The 26,407-nt window shown below is 36.8% G+C and overlaps 1 protein-coding gene across 4 annotated transcripts in view; it reads right to left on the reverse strand.

Annotated features, from left to right (window-relative positions):
* Positions 1–26,407, reverse strand: part of LOC150105675 (sodium/bile acid cotransporter 7-B-like) — a 169,887-nt gene that overhangs the window by 7,505 nt on the left and 135,975 nt on the right. For all 4 annotated transcript variants that reach the window (XM_090394999.1, XM_090394998.1, XM_090394997.1 and 1 more), the window contains one exon: positions 4,836–4,983. In XM_090394999.1, the coding sequence (XP_090251125.1) occupies positions 4,836–4,983 (148 nt within the window). The remainder of the gene's footprint in view (positions 1–4,835; positions 4,984–26,407) is intronic.

Below are 26,407 nucleotides of genomic sequence, written 5' to 3' on the forward strand. Positions count from 1 at the left end.
ATTGATTCTTTCTTGTTCTGGATAGGATTGTAGGAATCGAACAGATGTTGTGTAGTATTTTCAGAGAAGCCATTTAATTTCATGTGATGTTTGATAGTTGAAAGTTCTTTCTGTAATTCGTGGGAGTTGAGCAATTAGTTTTAGCTCGTCGAATTAAACATTTTATAATTCTTGTTTTTTGATAAGGATGATGGGCAGATTGTTTGAGAATGTAATGTCCAGTAAAAGTGGGTTTTCTGTAAACTGTTGTTTTCAGAATACTTGAAGGTGAGACATCTTTTTTTCATATATATACCCTCAACCATCCTTTTGGGTTAGATATATAGACTTTTTTTATAGATTTTTTCAGTGTGGCCTCATAACAGAGATTCCTTACCTTCCTTTTTAGTCAAAATCAATTCTCTACATCTTCATATTAAGTTAACATGGAGATCGAAAAAGACAAGTTATCCTTTTTAGACATCTTTCTCATTCGCTCACATTCAGGTATTCTGACAACAGTTTATAGAAAATCCACTTCTACTGGATGTTACATTCTCAAACAATCTGCCCATTATAGGTATTAATTCACAATTTCATATAATCTTAATTTATAAATTCAATTAAAGATAAAATTAGACTAATGTAGGAATTAGAGGGTCCTTATCAAGAAACAGGAATTATAAACTGTTTAGAAAGTATTTTACCTTGGGTAAAATAAATGTTAAAAAAAAAATTTTTTTTAATATAAAATGTTTAATTCGACGAGCTAGAACTAATTAGTCAACTCCCCACGAATTACAGATAGAACTTTCAACTATCAAATATCACATGAAATTAAATGGCTTCTCTGAAAAGACTACACAACATCTGTTCGATTAAAGAAAAAGGAATTATAAAATGTTTAATTCGACGAGCTAGAACTAAGTGCTCAACTTCCCATGAATTACAGAAAGAACTTTCAACTATCAAATATCACATGAAATTAAATGGCTTCTCCGAAGAGACTACACAACATCTGTTCGATTCCTACAATCCTATCCAGAACAACATAGAATCAATATGTTGAGTTCCAATTCCATATATTTCTGGAATCTCAGAACCAATTTCAAGAATTCTAAAGAAATATGATATAACAGTCACTTATATCCCTATTAACAAAATATCCACATATTTCCCATCTAAAGATAAACGCTCAACTATGGCTTTGGATAAATTGGACAAGCTATAGAAAAAAGAATACAAGAACATCAATCGTACATTCTTCACAACAAATCCAATAAGTCTGGATTGGTGCAGTACGGGATAGAGACAAACACAACATTCTCCAGTCCAGGACTTGCTTTCTACACAGATGTCACTATAAATTCGAATGCCTATTCAAAGAGAGTGCTGAGGCCTTACTTCAACGCCCTAACTTGAATCGAAATGATTGCCTATCCTTGTCAAAAATATGGGAAAGATTAATCCAGATAACACATTAGGTTTTTTTTTTAATTGAGACCTAATTCCTACATTAGTCTAATGTTATCTTTAATTGAATTTATAAATTAAGATTATATGAAACTGTGAATTAATACTTATAATTTATTCATCATTCTGATGAAATTTACCTCTCTTTAGTGCTTAGCAATGTAACATCATGCGGCTTGTTCTACTTTTGAATGATTAATTGTTTGTATTTCTCTTTGAAAAAATGTTACTATCAAGCCACTGAGGATAGTTTGTTAATTTCAGACTGAAATATTTGGTAAATATTAAAATATTCTTGTGTTAACATGTTTATATTTCTTAATTTAATGTCACAAGTATCTCTCAAAAATAGTATCATCAGAGATGCAAAAAGCACAGAAAAAACAAACAAACAAAAAAATTACTGTTGTTATGGGATACCTCCATGGAGTCTAAGGGCTCATTGTGGAAAAGCCCTATAATGTACTACGCAGATCTCATGCGCTATGCTGTTTCCTCCTACTTAATCATCCAGCTACACAACTAACACACACAATACTATCAACAATAGTATTTTTTTTTTGTAAATTGCATTTTCTCCTGTTCAATTGGCTTTTATGCAGGATGAAAAACCGAAGTTTCCAGGAAAAAAAAAAATCTGCTACCTCCATATGAGATCTGCTAACTCACATTCAATTGAAAAAGCCCACAGATGACTTAATCAACTAACAAAGAACAAGGACTTGCCAGAGCATAATAAAACAGGTTGCTAACTGTTCCTGAGTACTGGAGCTGGCACAAAAACTGTTTAAGACATTTTCATTCCAAGCTGAATTTTGATAATAAATAAATCATTGAACTATAGCATTATGATGGTATACTATGAGAAATAAAATGAAAAATAAATGTTTTCCAGAGTGGTTAAAGAGTGCTGATGAAGACCAAAGGATTAAATTTAAGTGAACTCATGAAAATAATTTTAGAGATTATTGCCCTAAACAACTTTTCTGATTATTGAACAATGTCATCTGTGCCAGGTGACACCATCCAATAATATGTGCAAGTACAGATAGTGTCATCATGAATGTTGTATTAGAAATTCTTCAGGGAATTTAGAGAATACAAATTATTTTTTATATTTCAACATTAAAAATCATGACATTACGGTTATTACTTACGTAGGGATATAAAATTTAATTTTTTTTTCAGTAGAAAGGTGTCATACAAAAATACAACACAAACGAATGATCTTTACAGACACTTTGGTTCAAATATGTCTAAGTATTGGGTTGTTGCAAATAAAATGGCCAATTTTAAGGACGATTAAAAAAGAAGAAGAATACCTGTTTAATCAAAGTAATCTCCAGCAGCATCAATGCACTGTTGCCAACGTGTGGCAACAGTGCATTGTGTTGTCTCTGGAAGTGATGAAATCCTCCACTGCCTATAAATTGATGCATCATTGGCAAAGCATTTCTTGGACAAAAAATGGTTCAAGTGCCAGCAAAAAATCGTAATCTATTGGGGAAATGTCAGGAGAGTATGGAGGATGAGGCACAATTTCGTATCCCCAATTGTGGATTTGCTGTATGGTTGACACTGCCATGTGTGGTCGGGCGTTATCCTGAGGCAATAGGACTCCATGTCTATTCACAAGTGCTGGTTGTTTAAGGCACAATTTTTCATGCATTTGCCGCATATCTGTACATTATCGAGCTGCATTTATCGTTTCACCTCGTGGAAGGAATGAGTAGTGAATAACACCAGCAGAAGACCATCATACAGTAAATAACATCTTCATTGGATGCAGAGGTGCCTTTGGAGTCCTTCCTGGAGTGTCTTTCACTCCCAACCACTGCAACGAATGTGTACGATTGTCATAGAATATCCACTTCTCATCCACAGTCACAATTCATTGCAGGAACCTTTCTTCTTTACTTCTTAAGAGAGAAGAGCACACTTCTAAACGCCGTGCTTTGTTTTCATCAATGAGTTCGTGAGGCACCCACTTGTCGAGCTTCCTTACTTTTCCTATTATTGCCAAGTGCCGTGAAACAGTTGAGAAGTGTACATTTAGTGTCTGGGCGATCTCTCGTACAGTTTGTTGTGGATCTGATTTTATTAAATCCTTTAATTCATTCGAATCAATGGAGGAAGGACGATGGCCACGGGGTTCGTTTTGTAGCCTCAAATCTCCTGAGCGAAATTTTGCAAACCAACAGCGAGTGGATCTCTCATTAGTTGTTCCTCCACCGAATGCTTTATTGATGTTTTTTACTGCAGCACTGTAGAATTTCCCAATTTGAACTCATAAAGGTATAGCAACCTTAATTGATCTCGGTTCCATGATTGACTTGATGTCGGTAGTATTCAATGTTTAATGCTCGTTGAACGAAACAAATACTACAATTGCATCACCCATGTGTGATGCTGTTCACATGACATAAAAAATTTGCATATACCTCAGTGCTTGCTTTCTTCAGCAACCAGTAGAAACCTGACAGTCGTTCAACGGCCATTTCATTTGCAACAACCCAATATATGGGTATGAAATTTTTCAAAACTATTGTTACCTTTGATGGAAGTTTTTCACTTGGCTATGCTACCAGTTATATATTTGGTTTAACCCTTTATTCAAGTACAAGCAAACAAAGTTTGCACCTGAAGTATTTTGAGGACTGGGGCAACTCGTGGCAAAGGTGGTATAACTTCTCATCACTTGCCTTAGTATCCCATAATGCAAAGCACATCTCCTTGCAGACATGCATAATGTTATGCATTAAGGGAAGGGTCACTACCCAGACCGGTTTCGACCTTTATTGAGGTCTCTTCAGTGGAAGCCAGACCCAGAGGTGGTGATACTAAGGTGGAAGTAATGGAGAAGTCATATCTCCATATACCAGTTGCTAAAAGGAGGGAATTTACAGAATACAAATTATTTTTTATATTTCAACATTAAAAATCATAACATTATGGTTATTATTTACATAGGGATATAAAATTTAATTTTTGGTAGCATAGCCAAGTAAAAAACTTCCATCAACTTATCTCTAATCCAGAGAATTTTAATAATAAGGTGTGACACCTTTTGGCAACTCGTATATGGAAATATGACTTCTGCATTACTTCCACCTTGGTATCACCACCTCTGGGTCTGGCCCCCACTGATGAGACCTCAATAAAGGTCGAAACCGGTCTGGGTAGTGATCCTTCTCTTAATGCATAGCATTATGCATGTCTGCAAGGTGATGTGCTTTGCATTATGGGATACTAAGGCAAGTGATGAGAAGTTATACCACCTTTGTCACGAGTTGCACCAGTCCTCAAAATACTTCAGGTGCAAACTTTGTTTGCTTACACTTGGATAAAAGATTAAACCAATTATATATAACTGGTATCTTTACCTTTGTTGTGCATTCCACATCCACTGCTGAAGAGAAGGCACTAAAAGGCCACCTAAGAGTATTTGAGTAGGATGATATATCAAAAGTGGAAATGATATGATGGAAAATTTCTCGTCATCTCCATATAAAATTTTTAGCATGGGAAAGCCTGAAAGAATAAAACATTCTCCTGACAGATTTATTGCTAAAATATGCAAATAAGGAACTGATCATAGTGATATCAAATTTCATTAAATTCTCACCAAAGAAATTATTATTATTTCAAATTACTTTGCTAACAATAATATACCAGCTATAACAAGTAGAGGGATCTTTCCTCAACCAGTTTCAAACACAAGATTAGGTAAGGATATAAAAATTACTATATTACCAAATAGGACCAAATACAATAATATAATACATTTAGTTTAATCCTTTATCCAAGTGTGTGCAAACAAAGTTTGCTCCTGAAAGTATCTTCAGGACTGAGGTAAGGTGGTGCAACACCGGGTGACTCCTTGTAAAGGTGGAGCAAGCTACCAACACTTCTATCTCAGTAAGGTGGTACAACACCGGACGACTCCTTGCAAAGGTGGAGCAAGCTACCAACACTTCTATCTCAGCAGGAGGAGATGACCTTGCTAATGCTTCTGCCTTGGTATCTCCACTTGGGCCTGGCTCCTACTGAAGGTCGGAAGACCTCAATAAAGTACTGAAGACCTCAATAAAGGTCGAAACTAGTCTGGGTAGTGGCCCTTCCCATTTAATGCATAACATTATACATATCCGCCGCAAAGAGATGTGTTTTGCATTATGGGAGATACTGAGATAGAAGTGTTGGTAGCTTGCTCCACCTTTGCAAGGAGTCACCTGGTGTTGTACCACCTTACCTCAGTCCTGAAGATACTTTCAGGCGCAAACTTTGTTTGCACACACTTGGATAAAGGATTAAACTAAATTTATTATAGTCTGACCAAGTGAAAAATAAACTTTCAACATCAATGACCAAATACACTGAGTTAGTAAGGCTCTTATTGTGATTATATATATATATATATATATATATATATATATATATATATATATATATATATATATATATATATATATATAAAAACTTGAAATTTCCATTATTTTCAGAAGAACCATATGATACTTGTAATGGTATCTTTTTTTTTTTATTTTTTTTTTATAGTACTCCCACACATGAAAGGCCTATAGCAAAGAAATGCATGGGAGCATGGATTAGGAGCAGAGTAATCCATTGATATTATTCTTGAACTGCTGAAGGTTGTAGTCCTTTGGAAATGCTTCACAGGGAGGGGCTGTTCCACATAATTCAGGTGGATGGAACAAAAGATGACTGAGTAGCAGGTTTGGTGAGTATTCAGTTCAACTGCAAAGGGATGTTGAGCATCTGTTGTTACTCTAGTTCCTGTAGATCTGGCAGAAATGGGAGGCATAATGGATGTTAATTCTGCTAACCAGTGTCCATGGAAATATCTGTAGAAGAGATAATACAGAAACTGATCATCTATGGGAAAGCAGCTGAAGAGAGTCTGTAAGAGATGTCATTAATCTACTGTGCTATCCTTTTCTGAATAGCATCAAGAATTCTTAGGGAAGTCTTAGGTGCACTATTCCAAACATGAGAGCAGTATTACAAGGCTAGCCAGATTAGCTAAGAAGAGAAGTGTCACCTTGAGCAGAAGAGGATGCCAAGTTTTTTTGGAAGCTGATGATGCTAATAGAAGTGATATGATTATGCCAGGAAAGGTATTGCATAAGTCAGTTTGAGAAGAGAGATTTCATCTTGCCTGATGAATTGAGATAAGTAGAGAAGATCTGGTCTTTTTTTGCAGGAAAACAAGCAAAACTCTGTTTTGGAAGCACTGAAGTTGACTAAGTTGTTTTCACTCCAATTGAGAATACTGCAGAGATCAGTGTTCAGGGCACTAATTACAGATAATCTTGAAGGCTTGAGATGTTTGAGCACTGCAAGGCTCATAATATAGGACCAGTGGAGTGTGTTCTCATAAGCAAAACTATGAATAGGGTTTGCAATTGATGACAGCAGGTTGTTATATAAATCAGAGGGGCAGATGAAATGACAGAATCCTAAGGGACACTGGCATTAACAGGAAAGTTAATGCCAGTTAACACCATCCACCACTTCACACAGGGATTGATCTGAGAGAAAACTGACAGTCATCCATCAGTTGCACAAGGCTTCTTACATTGATAGTACTAATCTTGAGCTCTACTGATCGAGTTTGGATGTGTTCCAGTAACTAACTTTGTGCTGTTTGCCCTGGTTCCCTAACAAAAACAATGGGGGAACCTTGTGTCATGTTGTACCATCATTTTACATTGTGGTTTAAGCCAATAAGAATACAATTTAGTGTCGGCTTAATCCCAAATTGCCAGCCCAACCTCATTCATTCAGTATCCAGGTAGACACATAACAGGGTGCACCACAAGAAGGTGAGGATTGGACATAAGGTCAGAAGGCCTTGTTGGTTCTCTGCATTCCTTAAAAGGCTACATAGAGGTCTTCTCCCTGCATAGGTAGGGAGACTAGCTTTGACCCTTAAATACCCCTTAAGAACCTTAAGCATCATTTTTAACATAATAATCCATGGTACTTATAGGTCCTTTAAAACCAATGACCTCAGACCAGCTTTTGTAACCTAAACAAACCGGTTACAAAAACCATGGATTTTATAACCAGTTTGCCTAGTTATGGAATATACCCAGCTTATGGGAGGCAAAACCTTGCAATTCCTACGTGAGAATGGCTAACTCACCTTCATTAGAAAAGTCCTGATAAAGGTTCTTTGCATCCTCAACAGGATTCAAACCCACAACCAAAGGACTTTGCCAAAACCAACTGCCTCTCCATTTTTAAAGTGTTTAGTTAAATTCTGATTTATGGAAAAGCTAATCAAAATAACCTAATGCAGTTCTACAAAGTTTTCAAGGGCAGAAAAGATATGAACATTGGGGGAAGAAAAATAAATAAAATCTCCAGGGAAAAAAATACAGCTGTCAGAATACTAACAAAATAGTTGAAGTTGTATTGCTATGCATTATGGGGAGGATCACTACCCAGACTAATTTTGACCTTTACTGAGACTAAGTTATCATCAGGGAGACCCAGAAAGATACTGAGATTAAATCAATATAGAAGTTATATATTTTTCATATATACTTGTATACTACTTCCATACTACTTGTATATGGAAAATAGATTTCTGCATTTATTTAACCTGAGTGTCTTCCCAGATCTAGCTCCAGCTAATGGGACCTCAACAAAGATCAAAATCAATCTAGGCAATGGCCTTCACATGATGCATAGCAATATACATGTCTGAAAAGAAATGTACTTTGCATTATGGGATACTAAGTCAAATGATGTGAAGTCGACAGCCTCTATATACAAGTAACCTAGTCATGAAGACACTACACATGCAAACTTTGTTGCTTATGCTTGGATACAGGATTAAAACAAGAATATAATTTCCTATCTATTATAATTACAGTGTTGTGAGAAGAAGTACCAGTATAGTTGAATTGTGTTAAGAAAAGTGTTATTTTAAATTTAACCTTTTTTTTTTTTTTTTGTAATAGTGCTTTTGTGTAATAACCAGACTGCATATAGGTGTTTCACTGTGGAATTACAAATTTTATTGCCTTCAGTTGTTACTGTTTAGTTTAATGTGCTAGTTAATGTTACAAAAGTGGTGGCATCATGGAAGTTTTTAACTCAGTTTTTCCATGGATTTTTTTCAGGAAACATACTGTGACAATTGTTATATGTGTGCTTCCAAAAATGTGAAAGGTTTATGGAATGTTAAATTAATGAGAAGAATGAAAGTATTACAGTGTGTGAGAAGCACTATGATGAACTACAGATTTCCAAAAATGAAAACAGTGTCACCAGAAGTAATCAGAAATGGATGGAAGTGATGGTGATAATAATAAAAATAAAATGGAAGATCTTAGGCAAGAATTTAGAAAAATAAAGAGTAAGGTTAAACATGTGAAGGAGGAAAATTAACGTCCATCAGCGATTCATTGATGTTAATGAGAAGGAGGTTGATATCAAAGGATGATGGGTGGCTTTGTATGGAGATTCAATTAACACAGGTGTGGTGAATAATAAGGTATATAAGACATGTTTTCCAGGTGTCCATTGAAATGAATATCTGACACTTTGCATGAAAGTAAGTGGCATCGGAATTAGGAATGGGCACAAAACAACTTGAATGAGTGGGAAAATGTTATGTTTGAATACTAGTGTAAGGAATATCATGAAAAAAGAGGCTGCGTTTGTAGCATTGATTGAGTCATTATGGCCAAAGATAACTGGTGTACGTGAAAGTCTGAGGCTGTCTGAGGACTAGAAATGGAGGAATATAGAATTTTCCAAAAGATAGGATGGTGGGGAGGGGGAGTACAGTTAATGATAGCAGAGGAATTGTGTCCTATAAGAGTGGAAGTGGAAAATAGTAGTATGCATGAAGATTCTGAAGCTATTTGGCATGAAGTTGAGATCATATAATAGTATGTCTAATAAGATGTGGTTATAGGCCAGGAAGATGGAGAGCACTTATTGCAAACTATTTAGACAAGGAAGGTGATCCTAATGGGAGATTTTAATTATAAGAATGTGGATTAGAAAGAAGAAAGAGAGAGTGAGTGTACAGTAACAAGGAGAGTGAATTTGTTGATGTAACTTTTTCATGTGGTACTATCATAATATTCTGTATATTCCCTGAGGGTATGTGTCAGTAATCTGATGATGATCATACTAGTGAATAGTTATAGTAATAAAGTGACCACAGCTAAAGATATAATGGACTTATTTAATGAGCACTTTATCAGTGTACATCATGCTATGCAATATACAGAAGAGAGGAAAATATTAATGGAATAAGAGGTGTATCAAGTGTTGGGTGGGTTAGATATCAATAAGACTGTAAGAATGGATGACATACCACATATTTTTAAGGAATGCACAAAAGAGTTGGCTATGCCCTTGATGTGGTTATTTAATGAAAGTCTTGCAGTGAGGGAGATTCTAAGGAGTGGAAAGAAGACAAAAATAGTACCACTCTATAAGCATGGTTCTAGGATAGACATATCCAGTTATAGATCAGTCTGTATATATACTGTTGTAAAAGGTACTGGAGAAAGTAGTTAGGAATAGAAATACAAATTGGGTTAATGGATAGAGAATTTTCTATGATAGTCAGCATAGGTTAGTAATGGGCAGGCCTTGTTTTAGCCATCTTCTTGCATTTTATGATAAGGTGACAAATGTGTTGGATAAGAGAGATTCATATATAGTGATATTCTTGATCTTTGCAAAGGCATTTGATAGAATGCCACATGAAAGTTCATGTATAAGCTGAAAAAGATGTATTTGGATAATAGACTGTTAGATGGATTGAAGATTGATTTTCTGAATGATACTAGAAAGTTGTGTATGATGAAGCAATATCTCAGAAAAGGAAAGTTGACAAGTGGCTTGCTACAGAGTTCTGTTCTTGGGTCGTACTGTTTAACTTATTTGTTAATGAATTTCATAATATGTTTCTCTAACATCCCCTCTTTTCTGCTTACAATTAACTTCTATAACATACAAACTTCAATCCATCCTCACATAATGCATCCTTGGACCACTTACTATTTGCAGGACTTCTACTTTTCTTTGATCAACTATTACTCTACCCAGTTCATATTATTAGCAAACAAGTGAATATTTTCCTTCAAATAGTTTCCTATTTGAAGTTAACCGCCACTGTAGTATCAATCCTGCAAGATTCAGCAAAAAAAAAAAAATAGACTGATTTTATTATGAAGCACATGGCTACACTGGATTGGCATGTTTTTATATGTGAATTATGTTTAGTAGATTCTGTTCACAAGTGAAGTTGTTCTGACAGAAATAGTGTAAGCAAGTAGTAATCCATCTTCACTAAAAATTGTGTCGAAATAGCTGAAATGCAGTTTGTTCTCCATATAACTATCTAAAGGGATAACTACCTAGAGCAGCATGTGATGGAGGCAACACAGGGTTTATTGGTGTTAGATTTGGTTGTATCCTCACAGGATGTGGTTGTGAATGAGGTATCAACACTGTTCCCCTGTTGGTGAAAGTGATCATGAAGTATTGGTTTGGAGGGTAGTCAAACAGGAACACAAGCAATGCATAACTGCATACCAAGAGTTAAGTGAATAAATAGAGTAGGAGTGAGATGGATGAATAGTGAAATCAAGCAAGCAGTGTTACAAAAGAAGTTGTAGAGGAAGTACAAGACAGTTTGCAGTGAACAGATGCATGAAGAATATAAAGTGCAGGCCAGAAAAGCAAGTATGGTTAAAATAGAAAAAGTAGAATATGAGAGGAGATTGGCCAGTAAGGTCAAAATTAATCAAGGAAATTTTTCTGCTATGTGGCAAGCAAGAGGAAAAATAATTATGGCAGTTTAGATTTGGTCTCCTAGTCTCATATTTGATCACTTATTCAAATGATAGTGGAATTATTTAACAAACACTTCATCAGTGTGTATCCTAGTGGTGTGAGTGATGCTGCACAATATGTAGAAAGAATGCAAGAATTAAGAGAATTAAATGTGAAAGAATGAGAGGTGTATCAAGTGTTAATAAGACTGCAGGGTTAGTCTTATTAACTTGGGTTAGATGTTAATAAGACTGCAGGAATGAATGACTTATCACCATGCATTTTTAAAGAATGTGCAAAAGAGTTAGCCATGTCCTTGACTTGGTTATTTAATGATTCTTGCAGTGGGGAAAGTTTCCAAAGAGTGGAAAGAAGGCAAAATAATACTTTTCCACAAGCATGGGTTTTAGAAGTTTCCAGTTATAGACCAGTCTGTATATCTTCAGTTGTGATCAGTGTTGGAAAAATTGGTTAGAAATAGAATACAGGATTGGGTTGATGGATGTAAGATTCTCTATGATGTATAATAAATTTAGTTTAATCCTTTATCCAAGTGTGAGCAAACAAAGTTTGCGCCTGAAAGTATCTTCAGGACTGGGTTAAGGTGGTACAACACCAGGGCAACTCGTTGCAAAGGTGGAGCAAGCTACCAATACTCCTATCTCAGTATCTCCTATAATGTAATGCAAAACACATCTCCTTGCGGATATGTCTAATGTTATGCATTAAGGGAAGGGCCACTACCCAGACTAGTTTCGACCTTTATTGAGGTCTTTTCAGTGAGAGCCAGGCCCAAGTGGAGATATCAGGCAGAAGCATTAGCAGGTCATCTCTACCTATAGGAATTGCCAATTGGTGTGCCACCCTTTTTTAATAATTTTTTCTGGATTTAGAGAAAGATGTTGAAAGTTTATTTTTCACTTGGTTAGAGTATAATAAATTTAGTTTAATCCTTTATCCAAGTGTGAGCAAACAAAGTTTGCGCCTGAAAGTATCTTCAGGACTGGGTTAAGGTGGTACAACACCAGGGCAACTCGTTGCAAAGGTGGAGCAACGCTCCACCTTTGCAACGTTCTGATCACTTTCCTTAGTATCCCATAATGCAAAGCACATTTCCTTGCAGACATGTATAATGCTATGCATTATGGGAAGGGTCACTAACCAACACTCCTATCTCGGTATCTCCTATAATGCAAAACACATCTCCTTGCGGATATGTCTAATGTTATGCATTAAGGGAAGGGCCACTACCCAGACTAGTTTCGACCTTTATTGAGGTCTCTTCAGTGGGAGCCAGCATTATAGGAGATACTGAGACAGGATGTTGGTATCTTGCTCCACCTTTGCAACGAGTTGGCCTGGTGTTGTACCACCTTAACCCAGTCCTGCAGATACTTTCAGGCGCAAACTTTGTTTGCTCACACTTGGATAAAGGATTAAACTAAATTTATTATAGTCTTAACCAAGTGAAAAATAAACTTTCAACATCTTTCTCTAAATCCAGAGTAAATTATTAAAAAAGGGTGGCACACCAATTGGCAATTCCTATAGGTAGAGATGACCTGCTAATGCTTCTGCTTGATATCTCCACTTGGGCCTGGCTCCCACTGAAAAGACCTCAATAAAGGTCGAAACTAGTCTGGGTAGTGGCCCTTCCCTTAATGCATAACATTAGACATATCCGCAAGGAGATGTGTTTAGCATTATAGGAGATACTGAGATAGGACTGTTGGTATCTTGCTCCACCTTGGCAACAAGTTGTCCTGGTGTTGTACCACCTTAACCCAGTCCTGAAGATACTTTCAGGCGCAAACTTTGTTTGTCCACACTTGGATAAAGGATTAAACTAAATTTATTATAGTCTAACCAAGTGAAAAATAAACTTTCAACATTCTCTATGATGGTCAACATGGGTTGGTGAAGAGCAGGTCTTGTATCAGCAATCTGCTTATGTTTTATGATAAGGTGACAAATGTGTTGGATAAGGGAGAATCATATACGGTGATATTTTTGAACTTTGCAAAAGCATTATAGATTATCACATAATAAGTTGGTAAATTATATATTTAGTTTAATTCTTTATCCAAGTGTAAGCAAACAAAGTTTGACTCTGAAGTATCTTCAAGACTGGGGCAACTCGTGGCAAAGGTGGACTGAGTTCTGATCATTTTCCTTAGTATCCCATAATGCAAAGCACATTTCCTTGCAGACATGTATAATGCTATGCATTATGGGAAGGGTCACTACCCAGACCAGTTTCAATCTTTACTGAGGTCTCTTCACTGGTCTGGGTAATGACCCTTTTCATACTGCATAGTATTATACATGTCCACAACATCTGCTTTACATTATGGGATACTACCCAGATCGGTTTCAACCTTTATTGAGGTCTCTATAGCAGTCTGGGTAGTGACCCTTCCCATAATGCATAAGATTATACATGTCTGCAAGGAGATGGGCTCTGCATTATGGGATACTAAGGAAAGTGGTTCCACCTATGCCACAAGTTGCCCCAGTCCTGAAGATACTTCAGGACAAACTTTGTTTGCTTACACTTGGATAAAGGATTAAACTAAATTTGGTGTACAGACTGCAGAGGATAGGAATAAATGGTGTATTGATTGGATAGATCAGAGATTGGCTCTCTGAATGATACCAGAAAGTTGGTATCGTTCAGAGAATGAATTACCATCAAGATGATCCCTGATGGATCAATGTCTCAGATAAGGAAGGTGATCAGAAAAGGAAGTGGCATGCCTCAGGGTTCTGTTCTTGGATCCCTACTGTTTAACTTATTTGTTAATGGTATTTCATGTGAACGACTGGAGATCTTCCAATATTTGCCAATGATGCAAAGTTAGGTAGAATTATTAGGTGTAGTGCTGATGTTAATTCTCTATAGGAAGATTTGAATAGACTTTTAGCTTGGACAAATGAGTGGGGTTGCAGTTTTAATATTAATAAATGCAAGGTGTTACATTTTGGGATACAGAGATATAAGGCTATGTACTGTAATTGTGGAGCTGTGCTTCAGGAAGTGGACGAGATTTGGAATCTTGGAGTGATGGTAGACAGTGGACTGAAGTTCCAAGGGCACATCACAAGTGTTGCCAAGATTGTACATCATATTGCTGCTATGATAAAAAAGTACACTGATAAAGGAATAAGGAAGTAGTGGTGCCGCTATATAAGGCATTGGTCAGACCACATACAGCTACTGTGCTCATGTTTGGTCACCTAGTTTTCATTGTGATGTAGAAACACTATAGAGAGAGTGCAAAAATGAATAACTAAAGTGATATCAGGACACTGGAGTGTTGTTTATGAAGAGTATTTGAAAGAACATGGATTACAGAGGTTGGTGGATAGGAGGAAAAGAGAAGGTATGATAGACCTTCAAGTTAAGGGATTCTAACAGACTAGTACACAATTTGCCGGAATTTGCAGAATTAGCTGATCTGTTTGGCCGAGTGGTTAGCGTATCCACTCTCCAGCCAAAAGGCTGAGGGTTTGAATCCCCGTGGACATGGATGTTTGTGATTGTGAAAATATTAGTGGTGGTCGGCAGTAGATGGCATTGGTGTAGATGATGAAGGTAGTTGCGATTAGTGAAGACAGAGTTGTAGAGCTTGTGCCCTCCCTCGATGGGTCTTTGGACTCCCTGGAGGTGTTATGTAATAATAATAATAATAATAGAAGGATTTATAAAAAGAGTGGATGTTAAGATGGGAAGAATGTGAGGAATAGATTTTTTACACTGAGAGTTGTGAGTGAGTGGAGTGCATTGTGAATGCAAGTAGTGTAAATAACTTCAAAGCTCATTATGATGAGCTTTGATTATGAGACATGTTGCTGGTTGAGTGGGCCACCCACGACGAGTTTGTTGACTCCATGGAGGTTACCAAATAATAATAATATAATTAATAATACTTCATATATATATATATACTGATTCATATATGCTTTAGCATCATCATCAGGGCAAAGAATTAAGCTGTGATTACAACAGCGGCATGCAACTATGTGCACACCAATTGCAAACTAGCATTCTGAAGTCCTATTTATAACTCACTGGTTCAGCAAAGGTGATGTGTGCTTTGTTACATTATTAAACTCCTTTTTTTTTTTTTTTTGTCTGGCAAACAAAGGATAGCAGTTTCCAGAAAAGCTATTCTGGTTTGAAGCAGCTTCTTTTTACATTAGATTTTCTTTCATTTAATCTGATAAAATCTGTTTGCAAGTATCCCATCTAATCTCTCAAGCGAAAATATCAAATAGGGTAGTCAATTCAGGAAGTAAAGGTGGGTGGCTGTCTAAAGGGATGCTGCAGTTTCTATATACTAATGTGAGACGTATCAGGAAGAAGAGAGAGGAGTTTTTGACATTGGTTAGTGCAACCTCACCAATTGTTATAGGCATTAGTGAGACTTGGCTAATAGCAGATGATGTAGTTACAGTGATAGAATGTGAAGAGAGTATTTTCAGGAAAGATACAGAAGATAGGATGGGGAGGGGGGTACTGCTGATTAAAAGCAAATGAATTGCAGCCAAAAAGAATAGGAGATAGGTGGGAGGGTGGCTGTTTATTTGAAGCAGTCTGGTGTGAGATTAAGGTCAGTAAGACAAAATATACAGTTGGTTGTTGCTATTATTATTATTATGGACAATCCAAGGAGTCCTTAGACAATCGAGGGAGGCCCTAAACATCATGTGAAGGACAGCTATTCAACATTCACACAGTATCTATCATACTTTGTCTTGAACTCATTCACAGTCATGGCACCCACAACAGACTCTGGCAGTTTATTCCACTCATTTACCACTCTCCAAGTAAAAACCTAGCTCTAAACACCCTTGCTAACCACACTCTTGCCCAGTTTCCATGGATTTCCCCTAGTCCTCCACCACCAGTCCTGTTCTCAAAAATATCCTCTGAATTAATCTTATAGAAACCTTTCAGTAATTTGAATGTCTCAATCATATCACCCCTTTTCCACCTATCAACCAATTTCTGCAACCCACAAATCTTCAACCTGTTCTCATAAGGTTCATTCCATAGACCTGCTATCATCTTGGTCACTCGCCTGTGGATCCTTTCACACCTCCTCCCCATCAAGAAGAAACCCTGGCACCAAAATCTGGGCACAGTAGTCAAGATGGGGTCTTATCAAGGCTCGATACAGAGGAACAATAACATGCTTGTCTCTGCTCATCAAAGTATTCTTCAGTAACCAAGTGATTTGATGAGCTGATTTAGACACTTTTGCAGCGAGTCCCCTAAACTTCAACTCCCTATGCTGTCCACATGCTGGACTACATGCTGTCCACATGCTGTCCCCCATACAGTATCCCATTTTCATCTATCCATTGAATTGACATCCATTCTCCTTAGCCCAGTCCTCCAATCTATCCAAATCACCTCAAAATTTTGACATCATGTGCATTCACTATTGCTCTACCCAACTTTGCATCATCTGCAAACAAATGAACAGTTCCTCTCAGATCCTTTCCTATAATTCTCAGAACCCTGCGGCAGACCACTAGTCACAGGCTGTCTTTTGGACTCTACTCCTGAATAAACCACTCTCTCTCCATCAACCACCCTCCTATCCATCTCACCACCCCTATATCCATCCCCATATGCTGCAGTTTACTGATTAGAATTCCATGTGGTATCCTGTCAAAGGCCTTAGCAAGGTCCAGCAGTATCACTGTAAACCCATTACCCTTATCCAGTTCAGCCGTGACTGTGTTATAAAACGTGAGCAAGTTACTGAGGCATGATCTACCTTTCACAAGCCCATGCTGTCCCCCATACAGTATCCCATTTTCATCTATCCATTCCTGTATTTTTCTCTTGACTACTTTCTCCAAGACCTTGATAATGACTCCTAATATGCTAATCAGTTGGTAATTTGCAACAGCAGTCTTGGAACCTTCTTTATGCAGTGGAACTATTTTCCCCTCTTTCCACTCCCTCGGGACTAACCCAGACCCGAGACTCAATTTAAACAAAATGGTCAAGGGCACTGGCAATTCTTTAGCTGCTTCATGTAAGACCCAAGCTGGTATACCATCTAGTCCCACAGATGCATTCACATTAAGGTTTTGTAATAGATTAGTCACCTCCACTTCATTCACCACAATTCCTGTACAAGCTATTGGTTCCTTCATTCCTGCAATATCACCACCTGGATGATATACTCTTGCAAAATGCTCGCTTAGTACTTCCACTATATCAACTGATTCAGTTACCTCCCAACCATTAGCATTCCTTAAAATCATTCTGCTGTATACATTTTTTCTTTTACTTGCAACATATCGAAAAAAACTGTTTGGGATTCTCTTTAATGGTTAATTTCCTTTCATAATCCGCTTTTGCTTGTCTTACCACACTCGTTACCCTTCTGGCCTGTGCTTTATACCGTTCGTGTGCCTGCAGGTCACCTTTCTCCTTAAATTCCCTCCACAGTTGTTTCTTTTTTTGTAGCTCAAGCTTAATGGTGTTATTCATCGGCCAGGGAGTTCAACGTATACGATGATCTGGAAGACATGCATCGTCAAATTAGTACAATGAGTACAGGCCGAGTGCTTATTATGGGGGATTTCAACTATGGAAATAAAGACTGGAAGAAAGATTGTACAACATGAGGAATACTCTGTCAAGAAGGGATATATGTGAACTACAAGGCAGGTGATTATGACAACATAGGAAAAAGCTTAAATCTGTCTAATGGCATAAAGCAATGCAAGATAAAGATGTTAGTAGTGCATGGGAGATAGTTAAGGGTCATCTAGAGCAGCGCTTCCCAAACTGTGGGCCGCGGCTCCCTTGGGGGCCATAGGTTTTGTTGAGGGGGGGCATGAAATAATGAAAACAAATTTAAAATGTTTTAAGACTAAGTAGATTTTTTTTATTTTAAAAGAAATGTATTTAACTTTTATTATTTATTATTTCTTTTTTGTTATTTTTTATATTTTAATGGAAAAATTCACACATTGGTGTTGGTTCACAAACTTTGCTTCCTGCATATTTCGGCGCTTAATGAATATTAGTAAATATTGCTTATTCATATGTTTCATTTCAAAGCAGTGGTTAATTGTATTTACTTCGAATGCTCTCCAGGGAAGCTCCAAATCTTCCTGTCCCTTTCATCACGTGTTCGTAATCAGAGACTGTTGATATTGACTTTATATACATATCAAAACTCGTTTTATATTATCACTCTCATCCGAGCTAGTTTTCTGTTACTAATAAAAGTTTCGCATATACTTCATACATGAAAAAAAGCTTAAACTAGTTCATGTGGGGAGATAGTAACTTGCTTGCAGTGGTAAACAACACGCCCTCCCTAACAGCAACTATACTGCAGAGGCAATAAAAACAAGTACTTTTATTATGCCAGTGAATAAGGTATGAGGAGTCTGTGTAATATATTTCTCAACAAATAGTGCAATTAGAGACAACTGGGATAAAAACACACTAATTAATGAATCACATGTCCCTCATACAGAAACTATGCTGTATACACTGAAACAAAAGCATATGTTGCATGGGCAAACACAGTGTCTAATTAAAAACTATTGTTATTAATTAGATGTGTGTGAGTTCGATTTCCCAAGGCAGCAATAAAATTCAACCGAATGTGTTAAAATTCGTAAAAGTGTTAAAAGTAAGTAATATATATATATAATGAATGTTATGGCAGTTTCACATATGGAATTCGGTTGAAGAGAGTTAGCATTTCAACTCAAGTGTCAGCTATGCTTATATCTTTCAGTTGCGCGATCTTTTGTTAATACCGCACCAATCATATGCACGTTTTAATAACCTGCCTTTGCTGTCTGTTTCGTGTTAGGCTTAATTACCTTAAAGGGAGAAAAGTCACAAAAGAGAAAAATGTTCCTGGTCCGGGGATTCCCTTATTCAGGTAATATTCATTAATTTCATGTTATCAGTCTGTGGTGTGCCAGTATCGGTAAGTGGTGATATTATTTGATCTATTCTACGTTAAAAAATTTAACCCTGAGATGGATAAGTGGCTGATAAAAAATATAAAAAAATTCCCGCAAACAATCAGAAGAAGCAGAAACAGACTCAAAAAAAAAAAAAGGACAGTTTCATATTTTACCAGAACAACCCACATTGTCTTCAGAACCAAACGGTAAGAGGCAAAAAATGTAATATATGCATTTGATTTTTGCAATATTCGCTGTGTATGTTTTGTATTGAATATAAATACAAAATACAAAATATAAATACAAAAATGAAAAGTGGATATAATAATATATCTCTCTATTACGATTTTTTTTCAAGGGGGGCCATGAAATATTTTAATTTTTGCAAAGGGGGCGCTGACATCCAGAAGTTTGTGAAGCACTGATCTAGAGGAAGCAGTATTAAATTGTATACCTAGGGTAAGGAAGGTTAATTGGGTATGAGTTAGATGGATGAGTAATATCATTAAGCACAAGCTGCAGAAGAGGAAAATGCTGTGGAGAGTATATGAAGAGAAAGGTGACCAACAAACTCATGAACAGTACAAGACTCAGGCAAGAAAGGTGACCAGTGTGGCAGGGAAGGCAAAATCAGATTATGAGGAAGAATTTAGCTCAGCAGGCCAAAGGAAATCCCGAAGAGTTCTTTCATTATGCCGCAAGTAAGAGGATGAATGATTATGAAAAATTAACCTTAATGAGTGATGATGGTCACAAGGCAACAGAATCAGATGAAATAGTTGAGTTACTGAGTGACCACTTAGCAAGGGTATATCATCCTAGTGAGGTTGCTGCTTTAACATATGTGACAGATACTAATGTAGGAACAGAGGTGGATGAATTGGAGGTTCTTAGGATATTGCAGAATCTCAATGTAAATACAGCTGTGGGATTACATAGGATATCACTGCTTGGGTTTTGCAAGAATGTGCAAGGGAACTGGCAATACCTCTGACTAGGCTCTTTAAGTGTGAGCTCTGGTAGAGTTTCAAGGGAGTGAAAAGAGGACAAAATAATTCCCTTACATAAAGGAGGTTCTAAGACTGAAGTAGTAAATTATAGACCAATTAGTATGTCATGTGTGGTGGTGGTAAAAGAACTGGAAACATTGGTCACAAAAAGAATTCAAGAATGGGTGGATATAAATATGATATGATACTGTATGAGGGTCAACATGGCTTTGTGAAGGATCACTCATGCCTTAGTAATTTACTAACTTTTTATAATAGAGTAACAGCTGCATTGGATAAAGAAAATGGCTACATGATGACTTTGCTGGATTTTGCAAAGACATTTGACAGAATACCACATGGAACTGTGTTACGCAAATTACAGAGATGGATATAACACTGGTTAAGTGGATAAGAAGGTGGCTGCTGGACAGATATCAAAAAGTGGTATGGGGAGGGGTAGAATCAAAGCCAAAAAACAGGTGACTAGTGGTGTGTCACAAGGTTCAATGCTTGGGATCACTGCTGTTTAATTTGTACATAAATGATATAGGAAATAATTTGAAAGGAAATTATAAAAATCCAGTGGATATTAAATCCAGCATTATTATTTTAGTAAATATTTTTGAAAGGAAATATTCAATTGTTTGTTGATGATGCAAAATTAGGTTGAGTAATAGTTAATCAAGGCAATGGTGGAGAGACTGCAGGATGATTTAAATAGGCCATCAGTATGGCCAAAAGATAATGGGTTTCAATTTATAATGTCGAGAAATGTAAAGTTATGCATTTTGGGATAAACAGATTATAAACTGTGTATCACCTTGATGGCACTGTACTCCATGAAATAGATGAAGCTAGAAATTTAGGTCTGGTGGTAGACAGAGAGTTAAAGTTTAGAGGACATATTGCTAAGGTTGCTAAAGTAGCCCATAAGATTACTTTGCTATTGACGACCACATTAACAAATAGAGATAAGGAAGTTGTTATTCCTCTTTATAAGGTCTTGATACGTCCACATCTGGATTACTGTGCTCAAGTCTATTTTCCTGGGTTCTACTTTCTTGAGGATGCGGAAGCAGTGAAGAGGATTAAGAGTCAAGTGATCAAGATGATGAGTGGTCTGTGGAATGTTCCCTATGAAGATAGGGTGAGGGTGTGTGGATTGCAGAAGTTGGTTGACAAGAGAAAAAGAAGGGATATGATAGTAAACATTTAAGGTGCTTAAAGAGTTTTATAGGATTGATGCAGAGGAAATGTTTCAGCATTTGGCTGGAGGGGGCCAGAACAAGGGGGTCATCCCTGGAAGTTGAATAGAAATGTGGTTAGTAGTGGTATGAGGACTAGATTTTTTGCTTGGAGAGTTGTGAATGCATGGAATGGGTGGCCAGAGTTAGTTGCAAGTACTTTGTCCGTTAATGGATTCAAGGAGAGGTATGATAAATTGTGTGGATAGTATGGATCTTCTGCAGTGAGTCTACAGACTCCATGGAGGTATCTTGTACAATAATAATAAGTATCTAGAGTTGAACTGAGGCTTCCAAATGGACATTTTTAATGCCCAAATTTAGCATTATTCCTAAAATGTTTCTGGAGCTCAAGAATCAGCATCCTAATATAGTAATTATCACTGAAAGAAAGATATGCAACATGCACTCTTTGCATCGAAAAGATCTGAGTTTGACTCTCACGATGATCCCTTGGGAGAAGAAAACCCCTGATAACTCACAGTATGAGACTGAAGTGTCAGAGTTGTCTTCCCTACAAAACACACAAACCAGTCAATTTCACAGAAATACATTTGTGAGGTAGATAGTGTTAGAGTTCCATTGCTACACCTGATAGTATCACCTTCTCACCTGATAATATCTCATCTCTCCCACTAACAGGTTGTGGATTTAGATCCCACTACAGCATCTATTTTTATGAAGGTCTTTGGATTTTAGATAGCTTTTGTTATTTGTTATGAGACTACTGAATAGAGTTCTGAAGTAGCAAATAAGTACCAAGTTCAGTTTCATCATCATCTAGAGCAGGGTTTCCAACAAATTAAATAATCCTTAATCGAAATTTTCACTTAACAAAAGATTGACTGACTTAAAATGAAAACTTAGATTTAAAAAAATAAATTAAAGTGGAATGTTTACTTCTTTATTGAGATTCCGATTATAATTTCTCTATTCTTTCCTCTTCAGCTTTCTCAACATTACAGTAAACCTTTGAACTGCTTACCACTTTCACACTATGCCCCTTCCTCTTAAGCTTTAACTCTCTGCACATTGTTGTTCTTAGATTCTCAGTTTCTTGTAGTGCAAGCCATCAGTATAATACTCTGTTAATCTCTTTAATCTAGAATTCGTAACCCATGGTCTTGCATCCATACCCAGTTTATTCAAATCCTTTGAGAGAAATTACATATCAGGATCATTTTCCATCATCTTTTCCAAGTTCCATCAGTAAATATAAATACTGGATAGCTATTACTTATAAGGAAATAACAATTTATACTAAAATATTAATTATAAAAACTTTAGTTTAAAAACCATTGCTATCATCAGGGATCATAAAAAACAATGATGTGTACATGCAGGAACTAACACTGGGCAAATTAAGATTGAAGAAAGGCAACCAAAGTCAGGTCTAGAGTTCTAAATGGTACCCCCCCCCCCCAATGAGCTAAATTGGGTAGTCTTCGTTGGGCTGAAGATCTGAGGATTAATGCTTCCCAAATTTGGGGCAGTCACATGCATTCAAATTTGTTGAAGTTTGGAAAGTTTTTTAGGGCTGAGACAGAGTCGAGGAACAGCCTTTCATACTTGTATTAGCTGCAGTATAATAGAGTGGCCTTCTACCAGCATATCCTGTGATGGGTGTCCAAAGTATGGTCAGCAAGTCCTGAGTGGCTATACTGGTGGAACTGGAAAAGACAAACTCTGCCCCACATAAATCCATAATCTGGCTAACACTACATAGATGATGTGTTCTCCATTTGGCCACATGCCTGGATACACTTCACAATTTCTTAACACACCTAAACAATCAACACCCTAGGATCCAGTTTACCTTAACAAAAGGAAAACAACAACAGTCTCTCATTCCTAGACATTCTGATTACACACCAACCTGATGGATCCCTGGCATTCTCCATTTACAGAAAACCTACATACACAGGTGGATACATTCACCAGCAGTCCCCTCCCCCTCCCAACAATATGGGATTATAAAAACCCTATATAACATGGCAAAATTAATCACTTCTAATAGCGGTGTCCTGTCTACTGAACTTGACTATATTCTCAACACTTTCTTAGCCAATGGCTACAATCCTGAAAAAATCAAAAAAATATTAAAACCCTGTTACTGCAACCCTCCTCCCCCCCCCACCTTCAGAGCAGAGAGTACTCAAGAAATATCACCATTCCATATATTCTGGGGCACATCCAAAAAATTGACAAAAATCTTAAGGAAACACAACTACAGACTACATAAAAAACTGGCATCCCTTATCCACTCCACAAAAGACCAGCCACATTCCCCAGACCTACTAGGTGTCCACCAGGTCCTTTGTAGTTGCAAACTGTCCTACTATGGCTTAACAGGCAGGACAACCAATATCAGAATTTCTGAACACAAGGACTATGTCCAGTTCCACCAATACAGTCTCTCAGGACTTGCTGACCATGCTTTGGACACTCAACACATGATATGCTGGAAGAAGGCCAACTTTATTACACTGCAGCAAATACAAATATGAAAGGCTGTTCCTCAAATCTAACTCAGCCCTAAAGACTTTCCAAACCTCAACAAATTTGGGTGCATGAGACTGCCCCAAATTTGGGAAGTATTAATCCTCAGATCTTCAGCCTAACAACCATTGGTTGTTAGGTTGAAGATCTAAGGTAACATTGGTTGTTAGGCTGAAGATCACCCTAACAACTCATAGGAGGTGCCAATTAGGACTCTAGGCCCAACTTTGGTTGCCTTTCTTCAACCTTAATTTGCCCAGTTTTAGTGCCTGCATGCACATATCATTGTTTTTTTGTGATCCCTGATGATAGCAATGTAATGTTCCTAAGATATAGGAAAGTATTAATTAAAGTTTTATAATTCATATTTTAGCATTCATTGTTGTTTCCTTAAAAATAATGGTTATGAGTAACCAACATATAAGCCTATCTACCAGAATTAAATACTGGATATTTCCTCTGAACTACACACATCAAACATCAAAGGTCCAATTCTCTTCTATTCTAATCCCATGCACTACCTTCTAATACTCGTCATTCATAACACTAATATCCATGCCAACAGTTTATTATTCATTCTCATTTGCTTCAATACAGATAGGTCAGCAGGGAATATCTCTCCCTCACCTTACTGCATTGCCACTGCCTTTCTAATACTAGTCCAGTCCTTTCTAATACATCATCAATACATAGTCCAGTAATAACAATTACTGGACTATGTATTGATGATGCAGAGAATGATGTGGGGGGGAAATATCCAGTTGTTTGCTAAAGGTACAAAACTAGAGAGGACAGTGGTTAATAAACATGAAGTAGAGTTCCTCCAAGATAACTTAAATCACTTTAAGGTGACAAGATTCCAAGCTGGTGAACTGTAAATTGATGAGGTTAGAGATATGAGATAATGGTGGAGGAGGAGTTGAAGTGCATAAGAAATATTGCAAAGGTGGACAAAACATTACTTGGATGTTGAAGAACATACACACTGACAAGTAAGGATAGGAAGGTTATTATCTCTTTTTATAAGGCTTTGATATGGTTGCCTGGATTTTTGAAGATAAGGAAGTGATGAAGAAAAATTCAGGTATGAGTGGCCAAAATAGTAATATATCTTTGGAATGCACCCCCCCCCCCCCCAGGAGAACAGATTCGAGTTTTATGGGTTATAAAGTTTGAGTAATAAATAAGTGGAAAATAGGGATATGATCAAAACATAAGTTACTAATGGGGTCTTATGGCACTGATGCAGAAAAAAAATTTAGTACATGATAATGGAAAGCAGTGGTGGCCAGTGAAAATTTTAGGTGGGAGTGCTGCATGTACAAAATAAATTTAAAAAAATTCTTTTTTTCCTAATCAGTAACCAATTTATTAATAAATAAATTTAAGTATTAAAAAATTGCTTTATTAAAAATATTTCACCCTCACATAATAAAAGTTTCGTATCTCACAGAACTAACGTGTGTGTGTGCATACTGCCCAAATGAGCTGTCGGAATCACTTGTAATGTGCAATCACTAGCGCAAACGAATATCGGCGAGTCTAGCTGCAATTGGCTGAACATGATAATTCTGACACTGCGTTAGATCGCAGTGCATTTGTTTCGTAATCTAAAGCATTAATCGAACAATTCTAATTATTAACTATTCAATCAAAGTCAAAACATGAGCTGTAACCTTTAACATGTTGTATTGTATTTGTATAATGTTGTAAGCTTTATTATTATTTATAAACACAAACAAAATTTAATTTTACATTTTTTTCTTGGGGGTGCTGCAGTGTCACAGTGCTTATGTACGAGCTGCCGCTGATGGAAAGAGCAAAAGATTACACCCTAGAAGTTTTGTAATTGTGATTAGCAATTACATGAGAACTATATTTTTTGCTTGGAGAACAATGAGTGAGTGAAATGGGTCGTACTGTCAGAGCTAGTCCACAAATGCTTTATCAATGAATGAGTTTAAGAAGGGATATGATAGGTATTGTGTGAATAATGGCTAGTGTGGCCTTACTATGACAAGTCTTGAGACTTCATGGTGGTGTCTATATAATAATAATAATGTTTCATCTTTGTCTTGTTTCAGGCTTAACTGTTATTAGCCTTCTGCACTCTAAATTATAGTGCAGATTAGAGACCAATCTGTCAGTTGTTGTTGTTGCGGTTGAAGTGTTGGAAAGATTAGTGAGAATCAGGATCCAGAATTGGGTTGACAATAGTGGTATTATCTTTGATGGACAGTATGGATTTGTTAAAGGGAGGTAATGTTTTACTAATCTACTTACTTATTGCAATAAGGTGAGAGCAGCATTGGATGCAGGAGATGGTACATAGTAGTATACTTAGATTTTGCAAAGCTTTTGATAGATTACTGCACGACAAGTTGATAGTCAAACTAGAATAGGGTTGGATATTAGACTAGTGAATTGGAT

The sequence above is a fragment of the Typopeltis vanoorti genome, chromosome 6, assembly GCF_054136105.1.
Source record: "Typopeltis vanoorti isolate ZY-2024b chromosome 6, IOZ_Tvanoo_1.0, whole genome shotgun sequence".
NCBI lineage: Eukaryota > Metazoa > Arthropoda > Arachnida > Uropygi > Thelyphonidae > Typopeltis > Typopeltis vanoorti.